The 26,692-nt window shown below is 34.8% G+C and overlaps 1 protein-coding gene across 5 annotated transcripts in view; it reads left to right on the top strand.

Annotated features, from left to right (window-relative positions):
- CDH12 (cadherin 12) overlaps window positions 1-26,692 on the top strand; it is a 1,165,810-nt gene that overhangs the window by 908,976 nt on the left and 230,142 nt on the right. For all 5 annotated transcript variants that reach the window (XM_030927855.1, XM_030927854.1, XM_030927857.1 and 2 more), the window contains one exon: window positions 9,431-9,725. In XM_030927855.1, coding sequence (XP_030783715.1) covers window positions 9,431-9,725 — 295 coding nt within the window. The remainder of the gene's footprint in view (window positions 1-9,430; window positions 9,726-26,692) is intronic.

Genomic DNA, 26,692 nt, shown 5'->3' with positions numbered 1-26,692 from the left:
AGAGGTGAAGGATTAGTGACTGTTTAAATAAAAGCTCAAACGAGCTACATGCAAGTATCTACACTGAGAGGGCTCCAGCAATGAAAGCACAACTCTGAAAGAGACCCAGATTTGGCAGTGATTCCAAAGAAAAGGCATAAAATTTGCCAGGAAAAACACAGAGATGAACTAATATTCTATATATAGAATTTCTCACATATGCTTGAGAATGCATAAAATATAGGCATTAATGACCAGAATGTAAACAATAAGGAAATAATTTTTAAAAGAAGTTATTCTGTAGATAACCTGCAAAGAATTAGGGCAGTGTTGGGACACCATTATGCTTAGAACACCCCCAACCAAATATCTGAAAGTACAAGAAATGATTGATTATTTTATTCATTCTAGGACAAAACTCTAATCAATAAATACAACTCAAAAACTCAAAACTTCAAATTAGGTTATTTATTCTTAAATATGAACAGGAAACTCAGAGTTATCAGGTATTCAAGGAAAGCCCACCTTATGAATGGCAAAGATTCAAATTCCAAACACAAAAGTAATCCTGAAGGAAGAGATAATTTAAAGAAACCACATGAACATAGACTAATCAGACTTTTCAAAATGTTTCAAGAAATCCCACCATTCACAAAATAAAAATACGATTATTTTTAAAAGAATATTTAAAGAAATCCTGGAAATGAATATATCTGTGGTATATGTGTGTGTGTATTAAATTTGAAAATGAAAAGCTTTACCAATAAATAAAATAATATAAATTTATTGCTTTCACAAAATAGTCCAAAAGATATGACAATAAATAATATGAGTGAAATATATAGGATATATTGAAGATGCATAAGGTCTAACATTAAACAATTGAATTTTAGGTTAAGAACACGAAAAACAGAGGACAGGAAATAATCACGGAAATAATCATTGATAAAAATTTCTGAGTGCTGAAGGAAAATAGTTTTTGATTTGAGAAAATTTACTAAGTGTCCAACCTCAAGTAGGAAACATTAACACATAAACTCGCACCTGGAGGCAACGTTCAAAACACAAACCCAAATAAACACATACTTGGAGACAGTGTTCTAAATAATTAGACGACATTCATAAAAATAAGACTATAAACACTAGAGAAAGAGAAGATGAAAATATAAAGGGAAAAAAGAGGCTCTTTACCAACAAAGAAAATATAATCAGACAGATATCAAGCCCACTCTTGGTTTCTAGAAGATAATGAATACAATTTTAGATGGAAATGTATAAATTCCTTAAAATGTACAAAGAGAAATTATTTCCAGTCTGGAAATATATGCCCAGATAAAAATTAATTATATGTGAGGGTAAAATAAAGGCATACTGTGATATGAAAAGACTCAAGTAAAATGTCTAATGTAGGCTGGGCGCGGTGGCTCAAGCGTGTAATCCCAGCACTTTGGGAGGCTGAGACGGGTGGATCACGAGGTCAGGGGATCGAGACCATCCTGGCTAACACGGTGAAACCCCGTCTCTACTAAAAATTCAAAAAACTAGCCGGGCGAGGTGGCGGGCGCCTGTAGTCCCAGCTTCTCTGGAGGTTGAGGCAGGAGAATGGCGTAAACCCGGGAGGCGGAGCTTGCAGTGACCTAAGATCCCGCACTGTACTCCAGCCTGGGTGACAGAGGGAGACTCCGTCTCAAAAAAAAAAAAAAAAAAAAAAAGTCTAATGTAGACTCGTTGATTATATAAAATTAGTGCAAGCCGACAAAATAATAAACCGAAGTAAATATAACATCCAAGAAAAACTGTTTCCAAACCAGGAGATTAATACAGTAAATTTCAGGTTGACAATTGTGCAGATGTTCTTGTTTGGATTAGCAAGAAAGAAACCTCCCAAAGAAAGGCATGTAGTGAAAAGATCTGATGTCAGACCTCAGAAGTGGGATGAATCTAAGGATATTAAAAAACTAAATAATAAAAATCACTAACAGACAAAGATGTTACAGAAAAAAAATCCATACGCAAAATAAAATAAAACTGCAGCAATTACATAGGAAATACACATTATTTGGTAATAAAACAAAAAGGTTTACATTGTTGTAATTATTGTAAAAAGAGTATTAGTTGTTCTTTTATTTTTTAATGTTTTAGCATCAACTGATAAACAATATTTGGAAGGCTTATTTATCAGTAGGTGTTCTCAGAGAAAAAGAACAAATTGGATGTTGATATAGCTATAGATGTAGATGTAGACATAGTAATAAATATATAGAGATATTAAAGAGATCTCTCTATATAGAGATATATAGATATCCATATATAGGTATAGATAGATAGATAGATAGATAGATAGATAGATAGATAGATAGATAGATGTCTCTATATATCGATATATAGAGATTTGTTATAAGGAATTGGCTCACACAATTATAAAGACTGACTAGTCCAAAGGTATGCAGTTGGCAAACTGTAGACCCAGGATAGCTTCTAGTTCTAGTCTAAAGACGGGCAGGCTCAAGACCCAGGAAGAGCCAGTGTTTTAATTCAAGTCAAAAGGCAGAAAAAAAGAGTCCAATGTGTCAGCCTGAAGGCAGTCAGGCAAGAGGAGATCTCTGTCGCTCACAGAGGGATTTGCCTTTTTGTTCTATTCATTCCCACAGCTATTGAATGAGGCCCACCCGCATTAGGGAAGGCAATCTATTTTATTCAGTCTACTGATTTAAATAGTAATCTCATTCAGAAACACCCACAGAGGCACACCGAGGATAATGCTTGACCAAATCTTTGGGCAACTATGGCTCAATCAAGTTGACATATAAAATTAACTATCAGGCTTATTCTTAAATAGAAGCCTGGCCACACAGAGTGTCTCACACCTATAATCCCAGCACATTCAGAGGTATAGGCAGGTAGATTGCTTGAGCCCAGGAGTTTGAGGCCAGCCTGGGTAATATAGTGAAACCCCATCTCTAAGCTGTTCAGGAGGATCACTTGTGCCCAGGAGGCAAAGGCTGCAGTGAGTTGAGATTATGCCACTGCACTGCAGCCTGCACCACAAAACAAGACCCTCAAAAAAAAAAAAAAAAAAAAAAAAAAAAAAAAAAAAAAAAAAAAAAAAAAAAAAGCCCAAGGCCTAATTCACAAATTTGTTTAGGGCAGATTCTATAGAATACAGATGATGGAAGCTGGTGGGGGATAGGGGGAAGAAACGGAAGGAGATGTAAGGGGAAGTGCAAAGGTGTTAATGCTATGATCCTAAGAAATAGAGAAACCACAGATACATTCTAATGTAAAAAAAAAAAAATTAAAATTTTATTGTAGGGTGATGGGTATTGGTATCTACAACCTACTTTCAAATGCATCAAAAATTAAGCTGGGTTAGCAGATAGACAAATGGGTAGAAAATGATAAAAACATTTCTAAAAAGTCTGTTAAAAATATATAGACTAAGAGCTAAGTATATAGATGAATACTATATACTTTCATTATGAAATTGAAAATTTCATAATAAAATGTTTGAGGAAAAGGGAAGAAAAGGGATATATTCTATGAGTGAACTGAAATTTAGAAACAAAGGCACTCAGATATCACTTAGTGTTTTATTGACAACACATAGTGTAAATGGTGGTACGGTTTTATTGGGACAAGGCAAGCATGCAGTTTGAAAGTCAACAAACAGTATTCAAATTTATAATTAAAGAACTACTATAACATTTAATCATTTAGCCCATTTTATATATGTATTTTTTATAAGAACTGAAACAGAAACAATGAAAATAGAAACAATTAAAAATATCCCCAAGTGGCTGGGAAAGGAGAGTATGGTTGGGATTATAAACTCTTTGATTCTCGGTGATATTTAGCAATTTAATTGTATTACATTGATTAAAATATTTTTGATCAGTTTAAACTGATATAATAAATTCACATTTATTGATACAGAAAAGTATTTATGATATAATCCATCTAAAAAGCAAGTTACAAAACAGTGTACAGTGTACCATAGTACATATGAACACAGTTAGTGAAGTAATTTGCAGAGCTATATACCAAATCAGAAATTATTTTGGTAATGAATTTATGATTTTTCCCCGTTTTCTGATTTTTTTCCATGATCTCATATACTTTATTCTCAGAAAACAAAAGACAAAACCCCACATATACACAAAAATAAACGAGTAAGTTCATTACAACCCCAGAGGCTAAGTCAGTGGGAAAAGAGGGAAATGAATGCTTATGAGCATAAAGACAGGGACAAATAAAAGAAGTTTGGCGCACAAAGAATAATTTACAAATCAGCAGTCATTTTAAAGGACACAGAAATTATGGTTTTAAGTATCATTCCATAAGCAAAGAGAATATTAAAATCATTTTTTGTAAAATTCCTTGAAAAATGTTTTGTAGTAACTTTTTTATTTTTTACCCTTCTCATCACCACCATCCTCATTACCTCATAAGAGCCATATGTGGTAACTATCCGGGGTTGTTAATCTCTATCTCCTGCCAGGAAATATACCGAATTGCAAGAATTAGGTACTACAAAAAGAAGCATATTTTATATTAAGCAGTTACATTTTGAAGTAAATGAGTAACTTGATGGTGTTTCTATAACATATATATATGGCATATATATGTGTGTCTGGCATATGTATATGGCACTCATATATATATGATACATATATATGTGTCATATATGCATATATATATGGCACTCATATAAAAAACACACATAGCCACATATGGGTTGGTAGTAGTATTTGTTGAACACAATTTTTGGTTTTCACACAAATCCACCTTTTCAAAACCAATTGTTCTTTCTCCCAGCATACCCCAGGCTGGCAAATGACAAATGAAAATAAAATCCCTGCTGGAAATAGCGGTATAAAAAGCATTTTTCATTTTCTGTGCACTTTGCAACCCAGAGAAAATAAGAAATTTGTTTTAGTTTTGTGTAGTAGTTTCTAAAATATAATCAGAGCGATGCTAGTAAACATTTAACTTTAGATGAGCTTTCTCAAAACTTTTAAGCGCTGGAGTGAAAGATTTGCTTACACTGTGAAGCTGGTGCTGGGGATCTTTTTTAAGCCTCCCTTGGCATCTCATTTTCACGCACCATCTGAGATGACTTGGAAAACACCAGAAAATAACAACACTACTTCCACAAAACAACTGCCTGGACAGCGCCTATTTCTACAGCCATCATTTTTCTGGGGAGAAATTTTATTTTAAGTGTCAATACTAAAAGATGATATATTTGGAGTTGGCTGCTTCAATCAGTAAATGTAGGCAGCACCTACTCAGAAACAGCTTATTTTTAATAATTGGAAGAAGAAATAGTTCTAGCTGTTAGTTTTAAATGGCTACAAAGGAAAGAAATTATTTTTGTGGAATTATTAGCTTGCCGTATGTGTAGTTTAAAATGGTTGTGTAAAAATGGCATCACGTGATTTTTTTACAGTGAACATGACCCAAAAATGTGGAAAGACTGAGTTCTTTTTCTCTGTAACCCTCCTTCCTTCTTTGTGCAAATGAGACTAAGAACTTCCTTCACATTGTAAGCAAAGCCTGAATCCCATTGCTGACATATTTGAGAAAGCAGTTTCTTTGATAGAGTTCAATTTCTGGACTAAAGTTCAATATTTTCTAAGATTCATAAAAATTATTATAGCTTTAGTCTTGACAGTTGCCTTTTTACTTTAAGGAAATAACCCCCAGAAAGCACATAAACACATGCATCTACACACATACATACAGGCATATTCACCACACAGTTTATGAAGGAATATAGAGTGCCCATTGGATCACTCAACTTCACTGAATGAATATGCAGATATTTAAAAAAATAATTTTGAAAAATTTTAAATGATACTGAAAAATAATTATGGCATTTTGTTTTTTTAAAATCTTGACTCATTTATACAGTGTGTGTATACATAGATACAAGCAGAGAAATATGTTATCAATATAAATGTACAGTAAATATGTATTTATATATATTTACCCTTTCAATTATATATTTACATAACCGAAACATATAAAAATAACAAAGAAGGGCAGGGCGCAGTGGCTCATGCCTATAATCCCAGCACTTTGCAAGGCAGAGGTGGGTGGATCACTTGAGGTCAGGAGTTTGAGACCAGTTGACCAACATGGTGAAACCCTGTCTCTACCAAAACTACAAAAATTAGCCTGGCGTGGTGGCATGTGACTTGTAGTTCCAGCTACTCTGGAGGCTGAGGCAGGAGAATCGCTTGAACCCGGGAGGTGGAGGTTGCAGTGAGCCAAGATCATGCCACTGCTCTCCAGCCTGGGCACCGAGAGCGATTACTCCGACTCAAAAAAAAAAAAAAAGAAGTTATGTCTAGGTAAGATGATGACGAAAATTTTCATCTTACTTTATACCTTTCACTATTGAAATTATTTTGTAGTTGGAGTAAAGGAAATTTTATATCAAACATGAGCCAATGTCATTTATTTAATATCAAAATTAATATTGGAAAAACGTCTATACTTTAGGCTACCACCCATCTGCCTGAATTAATCAGCATGAATACTTAATTTTAAATATCACCTGTCAACGCAGATCACTGAATGTGATCTCCTTTAAGGTATTATCATGTAATAAACTGCTATAAAAAGTCTAATTCTCTCAAGAGTTTTATGGTTATCCACTTCATTTTCAGGTCAACATTTTAACATATTTTCCCATAATTTTTTTTCTGAAGCTTTAATCTCTGCAAAGCCCATCTTCAAATTAGAAGGAAAAGGTAGAAGAGTGAGGAGTAGCAGCAATTCACTTGAATTTGGATCTTGGATATAACTAAAAACACATTTTGCTTTTTAATTTTTATGTCAGTTTGCGAAGGAAACAGTTATGGTTTTAGCTAAATGAAGAAATTTTTGTTTTGTTTTCCTTTTTTCTTTTTATAATTCTACTTGTATCACATTTCAAAACCTACTTTGAATTTTCATTCAGTTCCCACAGTATTACCATATATTCTTTGAGCTGTTGGCAACATGGATCCATTTTATAAAGTCATGCCTTGTGCACTGAGCTTTTGCCAGTCTCATATATATAGACAAATCTGAAAGCAAAAGCAATACCCAATGTGTTGAATATCTTTAATAGCATGGTTGAAATTTATAATTTGAAATTCATAAGTTCAAAGAACATTTATCTACGGCTTGATTTTACGCTTGAAAATTCCTATGCTTCACAGCAGTTTTTTTTTTTTTTTTTTAAATAGGAGGACAAAAATACTTCCTTCTATCATTCATAGCAATTTTCTTTATACTTAAGTAAAATATACAGAAACTTTTAAAGGAACATCAAAATCTTGTTCCTTCTTATTGTTGCCATATTATTTTTATTGTATTACCCAACCAGGTTGTTACGGTTATGCTTATACTCTTATACAAATACACTTTTAGAACAAATATTGAAGGAAATACAAGTTCACAAAATGAATAAGTTTACCTTAATAACATTAATATGAACCATGATATTATTTTATTCAACTTAAACCACGCTCTTCAGTTTAAGAGCAAAGATGTAGCCACCGTTGAAGTTATATTTATTTGGGCTATATTTGTGCTTTTAATTACTCACAGTAATACATAAGAAGCTTATTTGCAATAGGATATTTATATAATTTTAAATATTTTCGGAGTTTGTGTGTGTGCTGAAATGTTAAGAAAACAGAACTCATTCTTAAGCAATTATTTGCAAAACAGCAGTGCTCATATGAAGACTTTTTTTTTTTTTTTTTTTTTTTTTTTTTTGAGACAGAGTCTCGCTGTGTCGCCCAGGCTGGAGTGCAGTGGTGAAATCTCGGCTCACTGCAAGCTCCGCCTCCCGGGTTCACGCCATTCTCCCGCCTCAGCCTCCGAGTAGCTGGGACTACAGGCGCCCGTCACCACGCCCGGCTAATTTTTTGTATTTTTAGTAGAGACGGGGTTTCACCGTGTTAGCTAGGATGGTCTCGATCTGCTGACCTCCTGATCCACCCGCCTCGGCCTCCCAAAGTGCTGGGATTACAGGCTTGGGCCACTGCGCCCGGCCCCCCCATATGCAGATTTTTAAGGCATAGCCCAAATGATAAGAGACACTGCAAAAGTTTATTTTTCTTTTGGGTGATCTGTTGACTGAAAAGAGCTTTTACATATAAAAATGTGGATGCTGAAATCAAATGGCTATACCCAAATGAGCAAGAATAGTTTAAAAACATTTAAATCAGCATCTGCATAAAAATGAATGTACATGTTATTTATAAGAATATGTTATATATGTATATATATTTATATTATGTATAAGAATATATTTATAGAAATATAAACTACTAGAAAATTGTATATGATGCAATATTTTATGTTATGTAATATTTTATGTACATATTTATTTATTTACAGGTAGTTTATATACCTTTAAGTCTCTGTCCATTTTTCATTTATTCTTGGTCTCCAGTTTGAACAACATTGCCTTATGGTATCACACTGATGATTTTCCCTGCTCTTCAGTTCTCTTCCGTATTGTTTGTTCATGTGTATCTTATTCCATGCTATAACGTAAGGTACTATATATGTGTTGAATTTTAAAAGAAATTGGCAGAATTTCAATGCTTTCCTATATTACTCAACATAAATATTCTATATATAGAATGAATTAGAACAAGCTATTTGTGAATCTGAAAGGTTAATCAGTGATTCTATCAATCATCTGGTTAATAGTGGTAAACTCATTCAAACTCAGTCTGTTAAAAATGAGATCCTCTGCCCTTTATCACTGAAAACCTCTTGGTTTGCCAGATTTTTCCCTTCTTTACAAATGAAAATGCTTAGTGTTTTCTGAGTTCCTTTGCACTATCTCCCACTGGATTCAGGTCACTGATTTTATCTTCAGAACACTTGGAAAGTTTATTTTGTGGTGTTTATGAGCTAATTTATTTTTATTGTAATGTTTATTTAAAATGAAACAATAAGTATACTGAAGTTTTGTGCATTTCATTTTATGAAAATGTTATCCCAAAGGGATACAGAAGAACTAAATGCAAATTTTCAAAATTTGTTGGTTTTTTGCCTGTTGCTATATCTGAGATTGTACTTTTGTTCTGATCTTCATAATACCTCAAAAAAAAAAAATAAGATGGATTAAGAGAAGGATGAATGGAAGAATGGATATGAGATCTATCTGATAAGGCAAGTAGATTAATAGACAAATGGAGGAATATTTGGATGCATAGGTATATATGTGTTCATTGCACAGTTTCAACTTTATGTGTTAACATTTTTATAATAAGAAGTTGGAGAAATAAAAAACAAGAAAACAGAACTGTAAGTTTTTTTTAACTTTTTTGATTAGAGGGATTATATTGCAAATTATGAATTTTTAGTTTGGCAACATCCTTTTAATGGTGTTCTTTGTTCTTCTCTTTCTCTTCCTCTCTCCCTCTCTTCCCTAAAGCTCCATTCCGACTTAGACAAGGGAGAGGGCACAGTTAAATACACCCTCTCAGGAGATGGCGCTGGCACCGTTTTTACCATCGATGAAACAACAGGGGACATTCATGCAATAAGGAGCCTAGATAGAGAAGAAAAACCTTTCTACACTCTTCGTGCTCAGGCTGTGGACATAGAAACCAGAAAGCCCCTGGAGCCTGAATCAGAATTCATCATCAAAGTGCAGGATATTAATGATAATGAGCCAAAGTTTTTGGATGGACCTTATGTTGCTACTGTTCCAGAAATGTCTCCTGTAGGTGAGTAGGCAAATCAAAATTCTGTGAGATACAACGAGACCTCTTCAACATTTAGTTTCTGCAGGTTGATGTAAACATCTTATCTGTCGTCTAAGGGTATTTTTCAATGCTAGAAAATACAATTCTTTTCATTTATTTTTGTAACTTTTTCGTTTGTTTGTTTGTTTTTGAGACGGAGTCTTGCTCTGTTGCCCAGGCTGGAGTGCAGTGGTGCGATCTCTGCTCACTGCAAACCCCGCCTCCCGGGTTCACGCCATTCTCCTGCCTCAGCCTCCTGAGTAGCTAGGACTACAGGCACCCGCCACCACGCCCGGCTCATTTTTGTATTTTTAGTAGAGATGGGGTTTCACCATGTTAGCCAGGATGGTCTCGATCTCCTGACCTCGTGATCCGCCCTCCTCGGCCTCCCAAAGTGCTGGGATTACAGACGTGAGCCACCGTGCCCGGCCCCTACTTTTGTAACTTTTTTGTTTTTCTTTCTGCTTCATTATGAAGATAACTACAACAATATATAACATTCTTTACTGTTTTCCAACCTGTGAATTTACCTGAACTCATAGAATCCTTACGTGCTTTAAGCAAACAAAAATGTATTTTGTATTGAAATGGATTGTTATCTCAATTCCAGACACCTATATAGTGCTGGAGATACCTACCCTACGCCACGAAATACCAGATAGTAATTCTTAGCTCAAACTAAATTATCTAAAGCATGCATCATATCTGGATCTGGAAGTGGTCCAGAAACAGGTGTGTTGCATCTTTTGTAGCAGTTAATAGAGATTCTGGAAGGGTGATACTGTTTCCTTTTCGGGTTAAATAACCCATACTTGTTATGTCATCAAGTCAAGCAGCAAATGAATAATGTCAACAAATCATTATTAGAACAAATTGACAAATTACAATTACAATTATCAAATTAACAATTAGAATATAGTAGCACCATCGTTCTAAAAATTTAAATTTGATATAAGTATACATTTCCATATCAGCCTAAATTTACAAAGTCCTATAATATGTAGGATATAAGGTCAGTAAGTTAAGAATTCCGGCTTTAAAGACCATTTTAAGTTATAATTTTTATTCCTCAGTCACCACTGCTAATCCTTCAATTTATTTCAAAGTAACTTCTGGTTTTTATTACATTTGGAAGATAAAGCAACTTATCACATGTAGGTTACAACTTAAAATTTGTGTATGAGCCATTGCCCATATTTTCTAAATCGGACGTGCCTCAGAGGGTTTCTACTGCTCCTACAACCACCCAGGACATGCGATGAAGATTGTGCACACTACCCTGAGGGCAGAAGCAGGTTAGTAGCTGTAGGAGCTGTCATATGGATTTACTATAAATGCACTTGAAATTGTGTATGTGACCTTATCAGGCATTTAAGGACTATAATCTCTCCTTGACCTAAGAAATCAGCTTGAAGTAATTCACTTAGATTTCAAATTTTAATGTGGATACCCAAGGCTGCAAATCTGTTATTCAGTACCTGCTACACTTTTGGGGTTGCCTATTTTATGCACTGTTATGATTGCTAGAAATTTAGAAGTCCAATTGGAAAGAAGCATATCTTGTTAGAAAAAAGTCCCAGAAAACAAGGGAGGCTACATTTTAACTGTGTCTTGATTTTACAGGGGGAAAATAAAGTTAATATTTTGAGGAAAAAATAAGGCTTTTAAGATGACATGCTATATAGTAGACAAATAGTTTAACTCAGTGCCTGCTTCATGTACACTGGATATGTTAACATGAATTTATGACCTCCAGTGACTTTTTATTACCAAAACAGCTTCCTTAAAGCAAACACACACACATGCCTCTACAGTATTGGAAAATTCTGTCTCATTAGATAAAACAATTAGGATTTTTCTTGTGCCGACTGGAAAAACTAGGGCTGCAGAGTTGGAGCTTTCATGTAAGGAGTTTGCAGCTCATATCCAAAGAGAGACGTATATTTGGAAAGTCAAAAGTGTAGGTAAGTGAGAAAGTAGAGTAGTTTCAGCTTTTGCAGTTGGAGTGGGATATAATTTACTATGTTGTCATAAGGTATTGGAAAGATCTTTGGAAGAATAGATTCTTAAGGTGTTTTCTCACTTGCCCTTACTGAAATTTCCCACTGGGCCTTCAACACAATTCCAGTAAATACTTAAATTGATTTTCAATGCACTGCTTTCTTTCACTTTTATTTATTTATTTGGAAACTGGGTCTCGGTCTGTTGCCCTGGCTGGAGTTCAATGGCCCAATCTTAGCTCACTGAAGCCTTAAATTCCTGGGCTGAAGGGATCCCCCTACCTCAGCCTCCTTAGTAGCCAGACGTGTGCCACCCAGCCTGGCCAATTTATTTTATTTTATTTTATTTTATTTTATTTTATTTTATTTTATTTACTTTTTGTAGAGAAGGGATCTAGCTGTGTTGCCCAGGCTGTTCTCAAATAGTTCTGGCCTCAAATGATCCCTCCACCTTGGCTTCCCAGAGCACTGGGATTATAGTCATGAGCCACCCTGCTGGCTCCTTTTTTATTTTTAAAAACAGAAGGGTATTTCTTTTGAATGTGAAATATTACGCATTGTATGAGTTAGTCTAAGTGTTTTTATACTAAATTTACATAATATATACTTTTCAAGTAAGTACAAAGAGATATAAACACTGCTTATGAATTGAATGTTAAAAATTAAATCTCTGTGCATTACTTTTGCCTTTCCCCATAATCTCACATATACACATAAAACAAAAAACAAAATACCCAGTTACAGTTGTGGTATCTGCTGTTCCTGCCTTGAAATTTCCAGTTTACAGCTAACCAACAACTACTGTGCATCCAGAACTTACATCTATGTTCCTAGAGTACTTGAACCCCATTCTCAAGTGCATCCTTCTTACTAGGTGGAAATGGTTCAGTGTTGTACTAATGTAAGAAAAGATTATGTTTTTCTCTACTTTTTTTCCTCTCATATACTCTAGGCAATTCTCCCTCTGTAACATTTTCCTGAGAATACTAAAATGATTTTTAATCAAGACCAGATGGAACTTTGTATGGTATATTGACAGTATACCAATTGTTGTGACAAATCTCACTGCCTGTTGTAGGTATCAGTGTTTGAGGTATTCCCTATGAAATAACTTTTCTGTCCCAATAATTGAGAATGCTACTGTTTCATTTCCCAAAAAAATGGAAACATTAATCAATTAAAAGTACATACAGTGAAATAACTTATTTTGTAACATAAAAAGGAAGATGAAGAAATATTGCAACATTGAGATGAAGTTTAACAGTAATGGATTATATATCCAGAAATATGAACAATAAACCTGCAATGAAAATTTACTAATGCTACTAATTTTCACTTGTGTAAAGTGAACATTACAAAAAACATAGTGTACAAAGGGAGAATAGTGGTGGGTAGGGTGGATCAAGATTTCAGAGGAAAATCAATATTTAAGACTTACAGCACTATGGAATATATTTAATTTTCCTAAAGTTGAAGAAAATTCCAGTGAATCTATGAATTGTTTAAGAGAAAGGTCACTCTGTTACTGACTTCTGCTACATCTAATATTCCAGGGAAGTAATATTTAGAGATAAAAAAGCTTTTACTCTGACCTCTGGAAAGTACTTATTGATCCAGATATTCCCAAACTCAAAGTAAATCCTTGGAGACAAATTGGGACTTTATGAATGTGGACTTAATTCTTTAAGATCACTAGAGCAACAATAAATTACAGGAATGTACCCTCTTTAATATCTGATGATTATGCATAAGTGGGGTGTGCAGTTTTAAGTTACTTTTCCTAGAGTGCTGAAAGGTTTAGAGTGTAAAATCCATACTCAATTTGTATCATCTTCCTCTGCTTGAGCTATGCCACCTTGAGTCATCTGATTTGACTATTTATAATTAGATTCCTAACCTATGATATGATATAGTAGATGTCAATAGTGACTCATGATTTATGTAAGTCTTACATTTTCTAAGCAGTAGTCGGGTGCCATGTGATCTAACTAAAAATTTGTATTTCTTATTTTATTTAACAATTACAATAACACCAATGCAGTATTATTCACTGTTGGATTTTTTTTTTTCAATGTGAAAACTTAATAACCCCTGTGGATAAGGAAGTAAGAATGATTCATAGGCGTTTTAGAACCAAATTAATCAGAATTTAATATACCATTTTGTTTAGGTGTCATGGCTGCTAAAACAACTTTGAGAAAGTTAAACTTAGCTTGCAATCTTAGATGATCTACTTAAGAGTTTGGAATATTTATATTATATTATTTGAAAATGGGGAGGCTTGCTTAAAGGAAACCTGAAGGATAAGCATCTTTCATTCAATATCTTCAAAAAGAAAATTTAGCTGACGTTTAAATAAGAAAAGATACACCTAAAATAAAGTAGAACACTGGCTTAATAAAAATAGTGAACAGGTTCTCCCTAGCTTTTCTTTTTTTCTCTTAACTCTATCTTATTTTACATGAAATTTTGGGAGAAATGCTAAGATGAAATTTTTGGTGGAGTTTTTCAGAGGTTATTTAACCAGAAACTATTTTCTTTTTCTTTTTCTTTTCTTTTTTTTTTTTTTGAGATGGAGTCTCACTCTGTTGCCCAGGCTGGAGTGTAGTGGTGTGATCTTGGCTCACTGCAACCTCTACCTCCCAGGTTCAAGTGATTCTCTTGCCCCAGTCTCTTGAGTCACTGGGATTACATGTGTGCACCACCACACTCAGCTAATTTTTGTATTTTTAGAAGAGATGGGGTTTTGCCACATTGGCCAGGCTGGTCTAGAACTCCTGACCTCAAGAGGTTGGCCTACCTTGGCCTCCCGAAGTGCTGGGATTACAGGCGTGAACCACCGTGCCCAGACAGCCAGAGACCACTTGCTGTGTGGCCATATTTAAATAGTCCAAGAAGGAAAAGTGAAGACTGTGTTTGTACTTTACATTAATGAACTATTATAATTTAGAAACATATGTAAGTCTCCACACTTCCTTATTTTCACAAAAATGCCATAGAGAGACAAATCAAGATATAATAAACTAGATATATTCTGTTATCCTGTGAGCCAGCCATGGAAACAGAGAGCAGCTCAATTAGTATCAGAGGAACAGGTGAATTATCATCTGCTTCTATCTGTGCCCTAAAAGCAGATTTTTTTCAGAAGCTTGAAGACAGAATGTCAACTATTTATTTTCTACACATAAAGACATTCTCCTTGTGCAATCAAAATACAATGTTTAAAATCAGGAAATTCGCATTAATGTATTATTGCAGTCTAATCCTTCAGCCCTATTCAAGCATTAGCACTTGTCTCAATAGTGTCTTATAAAACAAAAAGTTAAAGTTCAAGATCAAACATTGTATTAAAATTTTAGGTCTGTTTAGTTTCCTCCAATCTGAAATAGGTTCATATCTTGTATTGGCTTCCATGACTCTAATATTTTTGAAGATTTCTACCAAGTTATTTTTTAGAATGGTCCTCCCATCTTGAATATGTGTGATGTTTCCTCATGTATGAATGAAGCATATACATTTTTGTCAGAAATATCCCAAAAGCAATTTTTGTACTCTCGTCATTGTGTTCTATTGGGTGGGCCATGGTTTTTGATTTGTCTCATTACTGATGATCGTTATTTTTATTATTTGATAAAGGTTGTGTATAACTTATCTATTATGGCATAATACATTAACCAAAACCTTAGCAGTGTAAAACAGAGATACTTAAGTTTCTCATAGGAATGGCTCTATTGAGTACCTCTGTCTCAAGGCTTCTCAACAGATTGTAGCTACCTTGTTGGCTGGGATTGTGGTCTGATCTAAAGGCTTAGTTAGGGGGTGGTAGAAATCGTCTATCTGTGATTATTTGCAGGCCTCAGTTCTTTGCTATATGGACCTCACAGGCCTACATCATAACGTGGCAGCTGGCTTTCCCCAGAATGAGCTACCCAAAAAAGAGCTAGACAGAGAGAAAACTCTCTGATTGAAGCCATAGTCTATTTATAACCTAATCTTGAAAGTGACATTGCATCCCTTCTGCCATATTCTACAAGCAGGTGCAACCCGAATACAAGAAAGCTGGGATCATTGAGGGCCCTCCTACAGTCTACCTACCACTGTCTATACTTTGGCTCTCAATGATTCATGTTGCTTTTTCATGCAATATGTTCTCATCCCCTTCCTAGGACCCCAACATTTTCAGCCCCCTATAGCATCAGCTCAAAGTCCAGAAGCTCTTCATCTAAATCAAGTCCAGATGGGGAAGTGATCTTTGGGTTTAATTCTTTTTTTTCTCTCTTTTTTTAAATTTTTTACTTTTAGTTCTGGAGTACCTGTGCAGGATGTGCAGGTTTGTTACATTGATAAACATGTGCCTCAGTGGTTTGCTGCACCTATCAACACATCACCTAGGTATTAGGCCCAGCATGCATTAGCTATTTTTCCTAATGCTCCCCGGCCCTCAACCCCACCTCCCATCAGGCCCCAGTGTGTGTTGTTCTCCACCCCGTGTCCATGAGTTCTTATTGTTCAGCTCCCACTTATAAGTGACAAGATGTGGTGTTTGTCTGTTCCTGCATTAGTTTGCTGAAGATAATGGCTTCCAGCTTCATCTATGTCCCTGCAAAGGACATGATCTCATTTCCTTTTTGTGGCGACATAGTATTTCATAGTGTATATTTTCTTAATCCAGATTAGTGATACTAAAGAGGCCAGTTACTTACTACACATTCACCAAAAATGCAGTGGTAAAACAGGCACAAAATAATATCTCTAGACATTCCTGTTGGAAAAAAAAATGGGAAAATGCACAAACTAAAGGAATTATTGGTCCACCACATTTTAAAATCCCAGTGGTAAATGTTGCAAGTCATTTGATTATATTCAACATCTGTGAATAATTATTCATGCCTCTCAGTTCTGACCTCTAGGCTCTTTGTTCTGCCTTTTGAGTTATTCTTTTCTTCTCCCATGAAATACAGTTTGTACTTGCAATAGTACATGGGTGTTGAACTTGTTAAAAGTTCATATCCTTTTGTTCAGATCCAACTATCATTTCCTAGTTGTATGTAGTTGTGTGGGTTATTTCTCCTCCTTTTACGTTGATTTTCTCACACTTTATGAGCAGGGTTATTGCAAGTAGCAAGAAGAAAGTGTATATTTACCATTTGCCACAATCCCTGGGGAAGTGCAGTCAATACATTGGAAAGGGTCCTCATAAGAGTTTGATGATCATTCTCAGAAAGAGTAGCCAGAGAAAGTCTAAATGCTAAAGGTTCCAGTTAATTATCTTCTTCCCTTTTCTCGTTTTCTCTCCATCTGACACATGAGCTCAATATTTACCATTGCCCTTTCTACAAATTTAACCACGTTTGTTTAAAAACATAATGACCTTCTACCCCAATTTGCATTTTCTTTGGTGTAGAGGACGCCTTTACCTTGATGTGTGGAGACAAGCCGTTGATTTGTAAGAAACACCAATTATCAGGTTCCACTTGTGCTTCACAATCTGCTGAGTTGCTTTAACACATTTGATGAAATTGAGTAAGGCCTTGTGATCTCTCCTGTGTCAGCCGTGAAGTGTCCACCGCACGCAGCGTGGCAGAATTATTTTCAGTGCCATAGGATGTTATGGCTGTGTGTGCAGGGAGCATTTTATGCGTCTGTTTGATTCCTATGTTTTTATTAGTGGTGCAATTGCAAAGGTAATGCTATTGACACTTTTTGTGTGGCCTTGAGAGAAGAGTATGAATTGTTTTAGTAGCAGCACAGCGTGTCCCTAAACATAAAACATGCTGTATTGATAGTTACTTTAGCAGCCACTGATCAGCAATAAATGTTAAAAATTAACAAGAAGTTCCTTTTATTTTGAAACCACCAAATGACTCTAAGCATTAAATATATTTTAGCAGGAGTTGCTTCTCCGCCACAGAGTGGTTCAAAATATTAAACATATTTTCAAAGTATTACTCCTTCCCCAGCCTCCAAGTGGTTGTAAACATTAAATATGTTTTATAAAAACCGCTTTGCCAGCTACTGGCAAGATAGCTATGAACATCATTTTTCTCTAAAGTTGCCTTCCAGCTGCGGGACTATTTTTCCTTATTTGCTCTATTCTATTTATATTTTGTACACAAAAGCAGGCAAGAGGCTACGTTGGCCCAGTTGTCTCTTGCTTTATGATAAGTGATTGTGGGAGAGAAGTCGCACCTCCGTAAAACCCTGCTGGCCACAGGAGCTTGCTGAAGTTCAATTGCTGCTACTGAATATTTCATATAGATGTCAGCTGTGTCTTCCAAGATAATTTTTGTTTTTCATTGTGTAATGTGTTGAGGCATAAAGATAGGCATGCACTAACATCAGCATTAAGAAAAATAACTTGAAGCAACCAGACAATGATGAATTATACCCACTGATTCAGGTGAAAATACTCCGTGAAAAGAACAGACTCAAATGGCAGGACTAGTAGATTAATGAGGTCTTTAGCCCAAACACGATGAAAGACTTGGAACCTCTGTCTGGAAATCATCCAGTGTGACAACTGCATGCAATTCAAAAAGAGTGAAGAGTATGTCCCTACATAAAGGTCTATCCAGGACTTAGACCAGGAAATATTTTAATTTAAACAAATTCACAGTGAAAATAATGTGTGTCCCCTGAGTGAATTGAAAAATAAATTATCTCTATCATCTCAGGCCCAGTAATTCATCATCAGGCCAAATAATTAATTACTCAGGAAGGCTTTGATTTCGATGGGAGCCAAGTGTTTTCCAAATAGTGTAGTACTGTATCTTGCCAAATGTTTTATTTTAGGTGTATGTTCAACAGATTCAAATATTCATCAATACCTATGTGACAGGCACTATTTTAGGTACTGGAGCTAGAACTTGAGCAAAAAAGACAAAAATTCCTCCTCTCAGGAAGCTTTTATTCCAAAGGCCTCCTGCAGGGGCAGCAAGCTAAGCTCTGTCAGCTAAATTCAACATATCATCTGTTTTTATTGGAACAGTTAGACTTATTCAGTTCAGTTCTGTGTTGTCTATGGCTGCTTTCACACCACAATGGAAGAGCTGGCAACAGAGACCATATGGGCTGCAAAGACTAAAATATTTACTATCTGGTCCTTCACAGAAAAATATGTTGACCCATTACATAGTAGATTGAGTTTGAGAGAGGAGATTAGGGTAAGGCCAACTTTTTAAATTGAGCTATGAGGAAAAAGTGTTTTTTTCTCCCTAAAAATTACCTCTTCCAAAAATAAATAAATAAATAAAAATAAAAATAAAGACAATGGCATGACCCCAGGTAAAATGAAGGGTAAAAGTGAGGACCGCACTAATACATATGTATCAGCATGAAATCAGATGTTGCTATTTAGTTCCTGCTGAAAGTGTTGGTTTGGCTTTATTAAAATCACTTAAACACAGTCTTTCAATGTTATAGATTCATGGTAAAGGTTTCTTTTTCTTTTCGTTAATTTTTAAAAATTTATCTGCAAAAATTATTCCTCACACAATTATGTAACTTTACATTTTCCATTAAAACTAAAACTAAAAATATAGAAAGAACAAGTCTATATTGGATTCAAATATTCATTTTCCATCTTCATTCTCAGGATTCATATTTGGTTGCCTCATTGAGATATAAGTATGTTGAATAAAATGTAAAATTGCTGAAAGCAAAATTTTAAAAACTCACCAGTATTGATAATTATCACCAAATAATTATTACAGAAAACTTCCTCGGAAAGTAAAATTAGAGTGAAGGTATCAAGGTTGGCACTATTTTCATTCCCGACCAAGAAACTGACACCTGAAAATTTAAAAAAATCAGAGTCTGCAGTTTTACAAATAATTAACAAAATGAACATCAAAATATGGTGCAATTTGTGTAACTAGCAAAGGCACGCAACGAAAAAGAAATATGTCAATTAAACTGTCAACCATGTTAATTTTGCCTCTGAGAAAAACATTGTCATGGGATAATTTCATGAAATGCTTTGATGACGAGAAAATGCCAAAATGTGATTAGTTTCTTCAAAATTCAACAGAAACAAGAAAGCAGTTGGTGGCAGCCGAAACAACCAACGGTCTTTTTTCAAAAATATACCCGTTTTTTCTTCTCTTTTTGCCTGTGTTTAATCAATAGCACACATTTTGTTTGACAGTGAAATGATTCATACTGAAAACGTCAACATCACAAAAACTTAGCAGAAACTTTGCTGTAAGCTTAGAATATACACTTCTATTTCCCCCAAACTTTTAAAAAATAGAATTAGTATGTCTGAAAGAATTTGTTATCTTCATGAAATAATGTATTTTTCTTATTAGCATTAAGTGGTTATTTAGCTAAAGGCCAGAATTAGAAGCAACTCACTCATATATTTATATTTCTGTTGTCAAATATATTTACTTAGAGTTTAAACCAAGATATATTTTATTTATTGTTCTCATCACTGCCTGTTAGTCAGCATGGATATTTTAAAATTTTACCAGGTCACTGTAAACTTTACTACCTATATTTCTTATTCCTGTTTGTTTAGAAAAATAATCTAGTCTATACCTAAGCTAACACATAATCCTAAACATTGGAAATACAAAGATGAGTATGAAGAATTCACTTTCTAGTAAGTTTCAGATTTTTACAAATGGCTGCTTAGATAAAATGCATAAATATAATGTATTTTTTAAAAATATGTCTTGTTTATGCATTACTTGAACCATAACTGATCCCCATTTCTAGTCAAAAAGAACACTGTCTACATATGTTAATCTTTAATACAACAAAAGCAGGCTTAGCTTAATGAGAAACTTATTAGAGTAAAATAGTTCTTTTTGTTTTTTATTTTTATTTTATTATTTTATTTTTTACAATAAGAAGATTATAATTTGGTAAACAGCAGGAGAAGAAAGACTTCCAAAGTTTGTTTTATGGGTCAATGTATTTGTTTTTCCTGAGGGTGACTAGTGCTAATTCTAGAAAGGCAGAATGCTGTAGGAAAAACAAAATAAGCTCTGAAGTACAAAATATTTGGATTCAAACTTTGGGGAAGGATGGGGAAGTGTTTAGAAAAGTGCTTCCTTATGTAAAACTTAGCTGATAAGTACTATATTTCACTGAAATTGCTGTTATAATAATTGAAAAAGATTATTATTGGAAAAACAACATCAGCAAAACTAAACCCTAGACGAGTTTAAATAAGTGCCAGCCATTTTTTTCCTATGGGGATTTAGAGTTGAAGTAGGTATCTTCAGTTACTTTTCTTTATCCTCATTCTTATTCTTATAATTTCTCCTAATAAGTCACCTAAGAAGGGCATTTAAATAAGTGCTAGCCATTTTTCTTCTGTGGGGGTTTAGAGTTGAAGTGGATGTCTTCAATTACTTTTCTTCTCTATTATCATTCTTATGCTTATAATTTTTCCCAATAAGTCACCTAAGAAGGGGATTCTAGAAACAACTCTTTCCAAGAATACATATTGTTTTAAGAAGTATCAGTTACCCAAAATATTTGAATATAAACTAGGAAAACAGGAGAGGGAGATTATGGTATAAACAAGGAATTACTGTACAGTAATATGTCTAGTGGACGTGAAAAGTAATGACTGACAATTTGAATTCGCAAAGATGGACCAAACAAATACATTTATTTCTTCTTTATTCCAAATTACCATTGAAATAGTAAAATATAGTACTTATTAAAATAACTATGGAAAGTTGAGAAGAATTCTACCAACAGACTAAAGAATAAGCAATTTCTGAAGGATGTAAGTCATATCAGAGGCAGTTTGGTCTTTGGCCATAAAAGAATTATTGGAGGGACTTGCCTTTTCACCATAAACAATAAGACTGGGCAACATATATTAGGAAACAGGTTTTATGCATCAAACAAGAAATACAAAATTTTCATACTCAAGAGAAAGAAAGCCATGAGGTAAGCACCACATTTAACCAGAGCATGTGATTAGGGGCACTTTTTCTACCATTAAACAAGGAGGCAGACTCTAAAAATAATGAGTTTAGAGGAAGAGATTAAAGCTTAAAGCTCTTACTTTGTAGGTTGTCTGCTTATTTGTTGATAGGTTTCTTTTGCTGTGCAGAAGCTCTTAGTTTAAATAGGTTCCAAAAAGAGGTAGGGGTAGAGTGACAAGAGCCAAGGAACTTTCTGGTAGGTATTCAGTTCACTAACCGGGTGACAGGATCAGTGGAAGCCCAAACAGTAGCAGCAAGCAATAAAACCTTGTAACAAACCTGCGAATATACCCCCTGAATCTAAAACTAAAATTAAATATATGTCTATATCATCGATATCATCTCTATCTATCTATCTTTCTATCTATCTATCTATCTATCTATCTATCTATCTATCTATCTATCTATCTATCTATCATCTATCTGTATTTGTAAATAGCTTAAAGTTGCTTAAGTGGCTGATAAGAGCTGCTGAAGTGTCTGAAATTTGTATAGGAAGGGAAACAGAGGCACGAGGCAGGCCTACAGAAGCCAGAATAAGCATTTGGCACCAATTTCCTCAAAAGCTGCTCTATACATGAGCAGGGTTAACAACTGCAAGACCTGCTGAAAGCAGATACTGTGGGAATAAGACAGTATCTTATTCCTAGTAACAGGACAAGGAGATGTAACAGGACAAGGAGATGTTGGAGTTATTGACTAGCCACAGGGAAGATATTTCACAGAATATTCCAGGCATTAAGAACAAGGACTATTTTTTTCAGTAAAGACTATGTCCTATATTTAAGAACAAAAATGAAAGAGAGTTTCCTTAACAAATAATGAAACCAGGCATCGCAGATCAAAAGGATCGGTTAGCCACTTAACAGTTTTCAAAGGACTACCTTAGGGCCCTTTACAAGAAGACAACATCTAGATTTTCTGCAATGTATTAGTCAAAAATACAAGTTATGCAAAGAAACAGGGAAATTTAATCAATAATCAAGATGAAAAAAGCAGTCAATAGAACATACATCAAAATGACTCAGGCATTGAAATCAACAGATATCTATTATGAATATGTCCTGAGACTATGGAGATATTGTCACAGTGAGGACAAAAAAGGAAATTTTGAGTAATGAACATTTTTGAAGTAACAAGTGCAAAATATATAGTGAAAGAGTCACTGGCAGGGTATACTCTCAGGTTTCAGCTGTCTGCAAAACAGACAAATAACATTGAAAACCATTTTTGAATTTACCTAATCTCAGATAAAAGAGGAAAATGACTAAAATAAGAGATTGAATGACATGGGATATCAAGCCAACAAACCTATACACAAATGAAGTCTCAGAAGGATAAGTCAGAAAATGGGAAAGAAAAAAAATATATTTGAAGAAATAATTGCCAGTGTTTTCAAATTTTAATGCAAAATTTCAATGCAGAGATCCAAGAACATCAAACCAACAAGAATACATGTATGAAGGATATAAAGCCAATAGCATAATTAAAATGAAATACTGAAAAATATCCATTTACTCTAAGGAAGGTAACACTGAACCTGTGAAGAAAGAAATATCAACAACCAAGGGAAGAAAACAACACCCAAATAAGAATATAGTAGGCAAGTAGTAACATGGTAATTTAACAACACTCACATCACTGATTAAATGTAAATGGATTGAACATGTATATTAGTTTCCTAGGGTTATGTAACAAAGTACCATAGACTGGGTGGCTCAAGCAACAAAAATGTATTATTTCGAGTCCTGAAGGCTGGAAGTCTGAATTCAAGGTACTGGTTCTTTTAAAGACTGTGAAGAAAAATCTGTTCTAGATGTCTCTCCATGACTTTTAGATGGCTTGCTTCATGTTCATATGTTGTGCTTTCTGGTGGCATTTCTGTGTCCAAATTTCCCCCTTTTATAAGGCCACCAGTCACACTGGATTAGGGCCACTCTAATGATCCCATTTTGACTTGATTACATCTATGAAGATCCTATCTTTAAATAAGGTCACATCCTTAATTACTGGGGAAAGGACTTAAACATATGTTTTTTGGCGGACTACAATTCAACCTATAACACACTCAAATTAAGAGCTAGCAACTTTGAGACTGGATTAAAAAAGGACAAAACTACATGCTCTGCACTATGAATGCATTTTAAACATATAGATAAAATTAGGTTGAAATGAAAGGAAGTAAAACCGATGTAGCTGGCTAATACCAAATAAAGTAGGATTCAAAATAAGGTGAAATATCAGAGATGAAATGGTAAAAGTTTAAGCTCATTCGCAATGCATTATAATTCTCACTGTTTATACAGCTGATAACAGAGTGTCAAAATGCGCAAAGTAAAAACAGACAGAACTAAACAGAGAAATAGACTTTCACTCATAGTTGAAGATTTTAATCATCAGCTCAAAATAAACAATAGATGTACCCATAAAAATTAGTAAGGATTTGGAAGATTCTAACAATGCTATCAACTAATGTAGTCTAATTTCAAGTTGTAGAACACTACACAAAATATTTTATGAAAATATTTTTATCACATTTATATGGAACATTTATGAAGGACTGTGTAGTCTCGGCCATTAAATAAGTCTCAATAATTTGAAAAAGATTAAAAATTATCTTCAGAGGTGAAACAATGGTCTTTGCATTGATTGAAATATTGATTAAATATGCACACTTGTGAAAACTTATTAAATTGAATGCTTAATTTCTGTGCATTTTGCTGTATCTCAATTCTAATAGACAGAAAGACAGGCAAGCATATAAATAGCTATTACATACATACCGACACACGCACACGTGTGTCCACGTGTGTGTGTGCATGCATGTATGTGTGTGTATAAGTCATTTGCATATATGCTGGCATGAATCCAAGTAAAGGTGAGGAATATACATATTCTCACACTGGTAAAAATGATGACTTTTTACAGACTGATTTTTTGTATGTGTGTTTTAATCCAGAAATAATCCCAAAATTAGAGATACAAGGGAGTGGAAATTGGCCCATAGAATAAGAATTGTCCAAGAAATTTATAGCACATGACTCCCTGTCCCACACTCAATTGATGTTTGTTTTATGTCTTTACTCTGAGAAGAAAGCCCTCAGTTTAGCTCTGTAAATGATGAGTTCAGAATCTACTCACAAGAATTAAAGATTAGTAAAGTTCCTTGTGTTCAGTAGAGTTCCCTGTGACAAACATGAGGAGTAGAAATGCTGCCACTTTCAAAAGACTTACATATAGACCACTGAAAAGAAAGCCATTATGTGGTCAATTTTAGAGCATGTGCCAAGTGGAGATGAGAAGAATCTATTCTGTTGTGTGTATGGAGAGTTCTGTAGATGTCTATCGGACCCTTTTGGTGCAAAGTTGAGTTCAGATCCTGAATATCTTTGTTAATTTTCTACCTTGATGATCCGTCTAATACTGTCAGCAGTGTGTTAAATTCTCCCACTATTATTGTGTGGGAGTCACTTTGTACTCTAATAACTTGATTTATGAATCTGAGTGTTCCTGTGTTGGGTGCATAAATAGTTAGGATAGGTAGGTCTTCTTATTGAATTAAACCTTTCATCATTACATCATTATGTAATGCCCTTCTTCTTCTTCTTTTTTTTTTTCTTTTTTTTTTTTTTCAGAGGGAGCCTTGCTATGTTGCCAAGCTGCAGTGTGCTGGCACAATCTCGGCTCATTGCAATCTCTGCTTCCTGGATTCAAGCGATTCTCCTGCCTCAGCATCCAGAGTAGCTAGGACTACAGGCACACACCACCAAGCCTGTCTAATATTTTTTTTTTGAGATGGAGTCTCACTCTGTCTCCCAGGCTGGAGTGCAGTGTCGTGATCTTGGCTCACTGCAAGCTTCACCTCCCAGGTTCACGCCATTCTCCTGCCTCAGCCTCCCCAGTAGCTGGGACTACAGGTGCCCGCCACCACGCTGGGCTAATTTTTTGTATTTTTAGTAGAGGGGTTTCACCGTGTTAGCCAGGACAGTCTCAAACTCCTGACCTCCTGATCTGCCCGCCTTGGCCTCCCAAAGTGCTTCGATTACAAGCATGAGCCACTGCGCCTGGCCAAAAATCAGCAATTTTATAAACCATCAGCAACAAGCTGACAGCCAAATCAGGAAGGCAATCCCATTCACAATTTTCAAAAAAAGAATAAAATATCTAGGGTAAAATACAACTAACCAGGGAGGTGAAAAATCTCTACAATGAGAATTACAAAACACCGCACATAGAAATCAGAGAGGATACAAACAAAATGAAAAACATATAATGCTCATGGATAGGAAGAATCAATATCATTAAAAGGCCATATTGCACAAAGCAATTTACAGATTTAATGCTATTTCTATCAAACTACCAATGACATTCTTCACAGAACTAGAAACAACTGTTTTAAAATTCATGTGGAACCAAAAAAGAGGCCAAATAGACAAGGCAATCTTAAGAAAAAGAATAAAGCTGGAAGCATCAGGCTATCTGGCTTCAAACTATATTACAGGGCTATGTTAACCAAAACAGCATGGTACTGGTACAAAAACAAGGACATAAACCAATAGAACAGAATAGAGAACCCAGAAATAAAGCCACACAGCTAGGATTATCTGATCATCAATAAAACTGACAAAAACAAGCAATGGGGAAAAGACTCTCTTTTCAATAAATGGTGCTTGGACAACTGACTAGCCATATGCAAAAGACTGAAACTGAACCCCTTCCTTACACCAAATACAAAAATCAACTCGAGATGAATTAAACACTTAAATGCAAAACACAAAATTATAAAAACCCTGGAAGACAACCTAGGCAATACCATCCTGGACGTAGAACAGGCAAGGATTTCATGACAAAGATGTCAAAAGCAATTGCAACAAAAGCAAAAATTGATAAATGGGAACTGCATTAGTCCATTTTCACACTGCTATAAAGATCTGCTGGAGACTGGGTAATTTATAAAGAAAAGGGTTTAATTGACTTGAAGTTCAGCATGACTGGGAAG

The sequence above is a fragment of the Rhinopithecus roxellana genome, chromosome 3 (assembly GCF_007565055.1).
Source record: "Rhinopithecus roxellana isolate Shanxi Qingling chromosome 3, ASM756505v1, whole genome shotgun sequence".
Lineage (NCBI taxonomy): Eukaryota > Metazoa > Chordata > Mammalia > Primates > Cercopithecidae > Rhinopithecus > Rhinopithecus roxellana.
The sequence above is the reverse complement of the archived record's forward strand: the minus strand, read 5'-3'. Positions and strand labels throughout refer to the sequence as shown.